The sequence below is a fragment of the Euphorbia lathyris genome, chromosome 10, assembly GCF_963576675.1.
Source record: "Euphorbia lathyris chromosome 10, ddEupLath1.1, whole genome shotgun sequence".
NCBI classification, from domain to species: domain Eukaryota; kingdom Viridiplantae; phylum Streptophyta; class Magnoliopsida; order Malpighiales; family Euphorbiaceae; genus Euphorbia; species Euphorbia lathyris.
The window spans coordinates 38,474,402-38,483,204 of NC_088919.1; the positions used below are offsets into that span (position 1 = coordinate 38,474,402).

The following is an 8,803-nucleotide window of genomic DNA, read 5'->3' on the forward strand; positions in this document are numbered from 1 at the left end:
GACACTTTTAATTTTTGTCGTCATTTTAAAAAATTTAACGACATATTTGGAGAAAACTATTGGTATTTTTTTTAAAAATAAAGACTATTTCATGAAAAGCGTACAGATATTTATTTTCTTAATTTGAACACTTTTTTTTTTTATTTTTGTTGCCATATTTTTAAAATATATAATGAATTTATTCACATTAGTGTAACTGTTTTTGCTGGATAATAGCTGCTTTTTTTTTAAAAAAATTACTCAATTAAAATCCGTTCAATTGAGATATTTGTTTAATGATAAATATGCATAAAAGAATTGTGAAATGGTCTAACCTAATTTCTTTTATCAATTAATAAAATTCAGAAAAAGAAAAGAATATCTCAAACCCATCTCATTTGTTTTCTAACCCGCCGTCAAGCCACCAACAGTCTCGCCTCCTCTACGGTTACCGGTGATCTCTCCCTCTTTCTCGTTGTTTTATACTCCGATTCTTTAGTTCTTCTTCTCGATTTTCTCTTCTTGTCGTTGCCGTTGTCGTTTGGCCTCTCTCCGTTCTCCTTTGGACTGGCGACCTTCTTCGCCATTGTAACCGCCGGATATGGTGAATCTCTATGCAAAGGTTACTGCTTGCATCAGCACTCCTACCATATGCGAAATTTTCAATCTTTCTTTATATTCCAGATCTATAACTTTGGGAAGAAAACTGAAAATCTAATTTGATGACCTGCTCTTCTTCACGCTTTATCCTCTATTGTTGTCGCACTCCGTTCCTTCATCATCGGTTCCAGGTATGTTCTCTTAATTTTTTGGTTTCTTGGTTGTGGACCTCTAGTTTCCTAGAAATCGAATTGTGGATTGATCGATTCTATTTATCTTTCTCTATTTCAGATTCCTTTGATTTTTATTAGGTTTTCTAACTTCACTACTAATTTTAGTTTTTGATGTCTTTGTAAGCCATTTTCAAGTTTGATTTAGGCTGAGACAAATTTCTATTGAAAAAATGATTAGCTTGGGTTTTCTTTTAGTTTGATTTAGATTGAAAACCTTCTGTATTGATTTGATGTGATTTTTTGTGGAACAGAGAATGGGAACTACAGGTTTGGTGAAGTGCAAAGGATGGAGCAAATGGGAAAGGATTTGGAAATTAAATGGTGGTTCCTCCCGCAATCGCAAAGCTTTCACCCCTTCCTCCTAAACCGTATGATCGTGGTGCAACATTGGCCTTCCCCTTGTCAGTAAAAAGTTATTTGATGGAATTCAAAATGCTTATTTATGCAATACATGTCTGAATAATATGAGCATATCCTTTTTTATCCAAGAATTTCTATTTTGCTTATTTTTTTTAGCTCCAGGAACTGAGAGCAAAGGAGAAGGAACTCCAAGCCAAAGACTATGTGAGTTGAAGAAAAGGGAACAGGTGATTGATTCTACTATTGTGTCTTCCAAAACTTGTTGGGTTATATGGATATGCTTTGTCCTGAATTGTTTATTTAGTTTTGCACTTGAGCTGGATATCTTAATCCTTCATTCTTGAGCATTATACATTCTTTTATAGGTTGAATAATATTAGCATTTTTTAATACTCCCCAAGCATAATATCTGAAAATAATTGATGTTATAAAATTTGAACAACATATTATACTATGTGAATGGAACCAATCAGGGGCAGGCAACATAGCTTTGAACAATGAAAGTTTGCAAAGTGATTTGTCTTATAAATTGCTTTTAGTTATATTTGTGTTATATGTTTGTGTTTCCTAGATATATATTTGATAGAAAGAGAGAATCCTTATGTCTTCGAGGACCAACATTTCACTTCCATAATCAGGACTCAACACGGAAGAGTTGCTGTTCTTCAGAAATTCATTGATAAATCAGGTCTTCTGCGTGGAATCGAGCATTATCATGTGGCAATTCTAGAAGCTAATCCTCAAACTTTCATAGCTCCTACCCATTTGGATGCCGAGAGTGTTCTCTTTGTGGCTAGAGGTACAACAAATTCAATTTATTTATTTATTTTAATTTTATTCTTCTGCAATTCATGCTCAAGCTACTACTGTCTTATTGATGAAATTGATTCTAGGGCGAGGAACTATAACTATGGTCCAAGAGGATAAGAGAGAGAGCTTCAACATAGAACGAGGAAATGTGATAAGGGTTGAAGCAGGTACTCATGTATATCTCATCAACAACGACGAACGTGAAAAACTTCAAATCGTCAAGTTCCTCTTTCCTGTTAACCTTCCTGGAGAGGCCGAGGTAAATCAGGTGTCCAGATTATGCAATTAACCAATCAAAATTTCCCCCTGAATTACATACTATGATGCAGGCATTCCAATCAGCAGGTGGTGAAGATCAACCAGAGTCGTTTTACAGAGGATTCAGCTGGGAATTGCTTGAGGCTGCTCTAAATGTAAGAGTATTTCAGTTTTGTTGTAATTAGATAAGCTATTTATTAATAGAAAGTATTCCAACTCTATTTGTAGGACTGAAAGTGCTTTGAAATTTGGTGGGTTTTCATGACTTACAATATAAGCTCATTCATATATTCTTATAATAGATCTTCCTCTTCGAATAATTTCTGCAAATTTATCATTTTCCCCTGTCTAGATTGGCTTCTGGGTCTTTGCTTTCCCCTGTCCAGATTGGCTTCTGCATCTTTGCAGCAGCTGCTCCTTGTTTGAGCAAGCTTTAGTATTTATTCTCACTTAATCTATGATATATTAAAGAACAAACTTTTCAAGCATTTAACTTTGTCTCTCTCATATTTTCAGGGAATGCATCCTAATTGCTAATGAAGGGAGGAAAACAAAGCAACTGCATTTCAAGAAGTTAATTTTACCGTGATTTAAGTAAATCGTTTCATCATCTTTCAAGCAAGCATTTGAATATGACTTATAAGCAACTCTTTGTAGTGGAATTGCTATATTTTTTTTTGTTTTATTAGAACTTTCAAGGTTTAGTAGAATTGTTTTTTTCCTCTAATGATGTTGAAAATAGGGACATATTTATGTTGATGATGTAATAATGGTTATATATTGCAATTTGAGGGGCTTTTGTTACAAATAAATGATGTTGCATTTATTCTTAATGTAGCTAAGTGAAGACATTTATGTAATTATGTCGTAATTTACAGATTTTTAATCGATGTGTTGTTGTATTCAAGACGCTTATATATGAAATGTTGTCATAATGAGAACGTAATAATATTCAAGCGTTAAATGTAGACGTTTATATAATTAAATGTTGTTAATCTCGAGATGCTTTTAAATTAAAATGTCGCAACATTTAATACGTAATAAATATTTTCTGAAGTGATATAACGACATAACAAAAATTATGTGTCGTTAATTTTGCGATGCTTTATTAAAAGCGTAGTTGAGATTTCGAAAATTAAAAATATATAATATGAAAAATCAGCGACACTAAAATGTAAGCATTGGAAGCATGCCGACGTTTTTCCATGATAATGTCGTCAGACTGAATTTACCTACACAAGGTTTTATGTGTCGTTAAAACTAACGACACGCGATTTAACGACGCTTGTGACGACGCTTTGAAAAGTGTGGGTAATCACTTAGGGACATTGAAAAGCGTCGTTAAACCATTTATTTTAGCGTCGTAATAGACCATTTTTTTGTAGTGACTACAATATATTTCTCGTTAATCCGAATCGGTAGAAAAACATCTGCAATCCAAACTTCATCCTCTAGACCATTCCGAATATTCAGATCTGAATCATTTTTTTTTGTTGCAACTACGTAGATTTATTGATCTACGGATAAGATAAATCATTTCTGCTCTTGCTAAATCCGAAAAAAGCATAAACGACAGAATAATAGAGAGCAAATACAATCAGACGGATAAGGAGTTCTGATAAAATATATGAACACTGACTAAAAAAGCAATAAAAAAGTTATAGAAATCTAACCCGGTGTGAGGAGCAAGAAGGAAGATCCTTCGTCCTCCTCAAAGTAGATCAACAAAATAGGAAGATTGATAAGAAAAAAGGAAAAGAGAAAGGAGGAAGAAAGAAGTTTCTTTTCGGTTTCCTGGAGAGGATTTAGAGTATTATTAATTAACACGTCGAATTAACTATTAACAACAATATGATTTTATTCGTTGCGTCTGTTAAACTATTTTATATATTTGTTAGGTAGATAAATTTAGATGATTTTAGTGGGGAAAAAAAAACTTAAAGCCTATATTTATAAACTTTTAACGTCTTTCTAAATATGTAAAAGTACAAGATTTAACATTTACGTATAATTTAAAATTATTGTAAGGAGGCATCTAAAGTCTTGGCCATGTGCATGGATCCATTTTTTTATTTCCTTCTTACATATTGATCTCTCTATATAGAGAGAGAAAATTAGAAGATGAATCATTCTAAATTTTTGTACTACTTTCAGTTAAAGGAAAAAGAAAAATGGGATCCTACTTGGCTTTCTTCATCCTCTTCTCTCTTCTTTTGGTAAGCATTCCTTTCATTAGCCATTCAATTTGTGTAATTCACGTAAATCTTAATGACTAAATAAATGTGATCATTCACCGGTAAATCTAGACTTATTAAATCTAAGTTTTATGATGCTTTGAACATCCATCCTAAGATTCTAATAAGCCTAGATCTAAGGATAAATGACTAAATACTACATGATCATTAATGTCCATGTGGTCAAAACTGATTACCAATATAGTTACTGCTCCACTTTAATTTCTTTTTTGATAAGAAAGCGACTACTGTGATATTTTTATTTGGGTTCAATTTTAGTAATTGTTATTGAAGTCTTTATAAATGAAACAATATATAAACCCACTTGTAATTAAATTTCTATAAGCTTTTCTTAACCCGAAATGAAAATACCCCTCCTAAATTTATTGTTTTATCCAAGTAGTTTAAATACTGTTTATCTTTTATTTATAATATAATTAATGAAAGTTTTATTAAAATATGTATGTTATTGTGCAAACAGACATCTAACATCATTGGTGCAAGGAAAGATATGGGCGAATACTGGAAAGCAATTAAAGAATATGAGAGCATACCACAAACTGTAGCCTTAAAACCGAACTGTCACACTTCTGAATCTCTCGACCTCAAAAAATTGAAGAACTTTGATAAAACAGAATCGCCTGATTTAACAATATATGTTAATGATAATCTCAATGGTGGAGCATTTGTTAAAGAATTTGAAGAAAACCCAGATTTGACCGTTATTACTTCTAAGTAAGTAATTAACTAACAAGGGGTAAATAAAATTCAGGTTGCTTAATTGAGAACTATAAAATCGTTCTACACATGCATGCGTATATTCACTACAAAAAAAGGGTCTATTACGACACTTTTTAGCGGCGTTTTTTATCATGTGTCTTTATATTTTAAAATTTAACCACACTTTCGTATTTGTGTCGGCTTTTATCTCATTTAAAGACGCTTATTATTATTCGATGGCATTTTTAAAAAATTAACCACGCATGTAAGAAAAGCATCGGTATTTATTTATGTTAACGACGGTATAAAGTCTACGTCGTAAAAGGTGTCCTGACTGACTGACACTTTATTGTATCGATTTTTATCATAAGGTTTTAAATTTTTGTTTTTTTCAAAATAAATAAATAAGCTTTTAAAACTTACTGTTAACATATTTTCAAAGTTAAAAACGATTATATTTTGAATTAATATAGAAAGTATCAAATGGGCAGATGCTAACCATTTTTGTCAATATTAATATTCTGAATGATCTAATGATATTGATTTTTAATAATATATCTATATCTAAAATTTGTTGTTATCAGATATTTTTATATCTTTCAAATGTATCACGTTCCTTTTTTTCTTTCTTTTACGATATATATAAATGCAATTGTGATTGATTAATTAATTTTTTAAATTTTGAAATTTGAAAATCAACTTAATTACCAATATATTCTTTCTTATGAAATTAAACAGTAGAAGGAAAATACAGGGGGGAATGAAATGAAAATTTCCCCCTCTTTTCTTTTTAGAGATCCAACAGATACCCACGACTTGATCGTTCCTCTTTCTCTCTCTCTTGTTTTCCTCTCAATTCAGTCACAAGATCACTCTTGCCGCCCTAATCCTTCCATTTGTCGCAGTCGTCTCTTCCTTCCAGCAGTAGTCCGAATCCGATTGTTCGATACCAAGTCTACTATAACTGGAGTTGAAGTCCTTCCCTGCTCTATCGATTTCGTTCGTCAAAACAACATTTTGAGCCTTCAATTTTGCTCCCTCACATTTTGAGCCTTCTATTTTGCTCCCTCATTCCCTCTATTGGTTTCGCTGACTTTGATTGAGGTTAGTTTATTTGAGTAATTGTATTGGCATTTATGGATTAGGGGTTTGTAAATTAGGGATTTGTAAATTGGGGATTAGTTCGGATTTATGGTATAATAGTCTTATATTTTACTTGTATCTATCGCCCCATTCAGGAAGATAACAGAGTCTGAAGAACAGATGTAAAAATGGTGGCAGTCTCTTCCGTAGGATGAATGAAGAGTCATCTCTTCTTTTACAGGAATCGCTTTATTCATTCCAAACATCAACTTTATAGGCTATTCCAATACACCATAGTCTGTTCGTTGATCAAAATTCCTTGTTATTCCATCTCTTTTCTATAACAAGCATTTTCAAATTTTTGCTATTCGTTATAATATAAGATATCAAATATGGAGAATTTTGTTTCACGGCTACCATCTATTGGCTTGGTTGCTAGGAATAAGTGTTTTTTTAGAATAGACAATTTTTGGCTTCCAAAGTTTTATTTAGATTATGTCTGCTGTAAGTTTTTAGTGATTGTATGAGTATCATAATCAGTTGAATTGTAAAATTGGGATCTTTGGGCTTAATCGCCTTCTTGTCTTTGTTTTGTAAGGTTGTTCTGAGCTAATGAAGTTTTTTGTTCATCAAAAGAATATATGGAGAATTGGTGATTTTGATTCGTAAATATGAATGAAGACTTGATGGAATGAAGAAACTTTCTCATTATATGCTTACAAAAGTGTGGTTTTGACTTGACTTTACTCATTTTTTTTTAGGATATCTAATATAGGCTTCCTATATGGAGACCTATAATGAAGAAATTAATGATCTTTTTGCTGTGGAGATCCAAAAATTGCCAATACATGAAAGTTTGGAGGTTCCATACTGACTGACACTTTATTACTTTTTCATTATGTGTTTGGAACGTGCAATTCAATTGAGTTTTTTTCTTTTTCCAGCATGACATTTTTGTTGCAAGCCCAGAGAGGAAATTGTGGATAATGCAAAACAAGTGTTCAAGCTCATGGCACCAGGAGAAGGTTTATATATTGTCTTAAGTTTCTTTTGTGTTCGTCTGTAAAGATGATGATCTTGTATATGCTTAAAACAATTCTTAGTCAATAGGCATTTTGGAGAGACAAACATGAACGTTTGCATCAGTAGATCTCACACAATATTCAGAATGGTATCGTTTTTCATATGTTGAAGTAACAATCCTCTGATAAGTATCCGGTCATTTTGATTTTGCTTACTCTATACGCCAGGTTATTGAAAGCAAGGGGTGAGATATCAACTCTTCTACTGCTTATTCGTGTCTCAGTCTTGGTATGTGGTCTCTTAACATGTCTACATTATTGCTTTCTGTTTGGTATTTGATTCATTAAATTTAGTGTACCGGGTTTCTATGTGGGAAGTACAACTTGGTAGATTTAGCTGGGTCCTAAAGGATCGCCAAAACTGGAGCTGGTGGTATACGTTTGGAAAAAGGAAGGCATATCAACAAGAGTTTGGCTCTTGGTAACTTTATCAATAAACTAAGTGATGGTGCAAAACAGAGGTAATTATTTCTCTTGCAGTTTATTTGTTGAATTTGATACAGAAATATGCACGAGTTTAGTAAATTCTAGGGATACGGATCTGCTTTAATTCGCAAACTTATAAATGCAGAGGAAGACATATTCCTTATTGTTACAGCAAGCTAACTCGTATACTGCTCAGGCTGCTGTTGGTGGCAATGCTAAAACATCTATTATAAGTATAATATCCCTAGAGGAGGTATACTGTTATTTGTTGAAGTTATTGTCACTATCTTACATTGTACACCTAACATGACTCATCCAGATGTTTGGCTTGGAGTAACGGATTCTTCAATATTGAGGTACATTATTCTTTGAGCTTCTTATTTCTGATAATCACATTGACGTTTTTGAATCTAAGAATTTGTATTACTTTGAAATTATTATTGTTTATTTATTATGGTTTCTGTTTATTTATTGTTTTCACCATCTGTTAACAAAACAGGTGAACTAATAATTCCGGTGCGAACAAGAAAGAATATGGTATTGGGCGGTTTGAAACCTCCGAAGTTGTCGCAACATATATTGTTTTTTTTTTTGTTGAAATAAGTTTGTAAACTGTGAAGCTAAATGAAATTTTTTATATTATTTTAGTCTTAATACAATGGGTTTGAAGTGGTAATTGTAATATTTAGGTTTATTTCTTGTTGTTGAGTATAAATCTAATTATTATTTATAAATATATGTTTTTAGTTTATTTAATTTTATTATATTGATTAATTTATTTGAGATTTAGTAAATGTTTAATAATAATAATAAATTTAATAATATTACAATAATAAAAATAAAAATTAAATATGAAGCTTGTTACGGATGAAATTAATCCTTGTTTATATGGTAATTGAAATGTCACAAAAGATGTATAAAAAATGTTGTTTTTAAGACACTTTTAAATTAAAATGTTGCGATATTTAAGACGCTATTAATATTTTCTGAAGCGAAATAACATCATAAATATTATGTG

The 8,803-nt window shown here is 31.7% G+C and overlaps 2 protein-coding genes across 18 annotated transcripts; both read left to right on the forward strand.

The window, feature by feature from the left end:
* Window positions 1-332: 332 nt before the first annotated feature.
* LOC136208246 (vicilin Cor a 11.0101-like) lies at window positions 333-3,100 on the forward strand. 4 transcript variants are annotated; one of them, XM_065999046.1, is made up of 7 exons: window positions 333-770; window positions 1,064-1,213; window positions 1,329-1,399; window positions 1,744-1,971; window positions 2,066-2,241; window positions 2,312-2,395; window positions 2,757-3,100. In XM_065999046.1, exons 5-7 carry the CDS (start codon window positions 2,083-2,085, stop codon window positions 2,775-2,777), a joined length of 264 nt encoding a protein of 87 aa, XP_065855118.1. In that variant the 5' UTR covers window positions 333-770; window positions 1,064-1,213; window positions 1,329-1,399; window positions 1,744-1,971; window positions 2,066-2,082; the 3' UTR covers window positions 2,778-3,100. The 4 variants fall into 4 exon arrangements, with proteins under 4 accessions (XP_065855118.1, XP_065855117.1, XP_065855116.1 ...); XM_065999045.1 differs by having other exon boundaries at window positions 1,811-1,971; XM_065999044.1 differs by having other exon boundaries at window positions 1,335-1,399.
* A 1,271-nt stretch (window positions 3,101-4,371) lies between these two features.
* On the forward strand, window positions 4,372-8,493 carry LOC136208259 (uncharacterized). 14 transcript variants are annotated; one of them, XM_065999065.1, is made up of 8 exons: window positions 4,388-4,456; window positions 4,956-5,209; window positions 7,039-7,139; window positions 7,222-7,448; window positions 7,528-7,588; window positions 7,654-7,820; window positions 7,931-8,141; window positions 8,285-8,492. In XM_065999065.1, exons 1-3 carry the CDS (start codon window positions 4,412-4,414, stop codon window positions 7,073-7,075), a joined length of 336 nt encoding a protein of 111 aa, XP_065855137.1. In that variant the 5' UTR covers window positions 4,388-4,411; the 3' UTR covers window positions 7,076-7,139; window positions 7,222-7,448; window positions 7,528-7,588; window positions 7,654-7,820; window positions 7,931-8,141; window positions 8,285-8,492. The 14 variants fall into 14 exon arrangements, 11 of the variants coding, with proteins under 11 accessions (XP_065855137.1, XP_065855138.1, XP_065855140.1 ...); XM_065999066.1 differs by having other exon boundaries at window positions 7,678-7,820; XM_065999068.1 differs by having other exon boundaries at window positions 7,222-7,302; window positions 7,388-7,448; window positions 7,528-7,820.
* The last annotated feature ends 310 nt before the right edge of the window (window positions 8,494-8,803 follow it).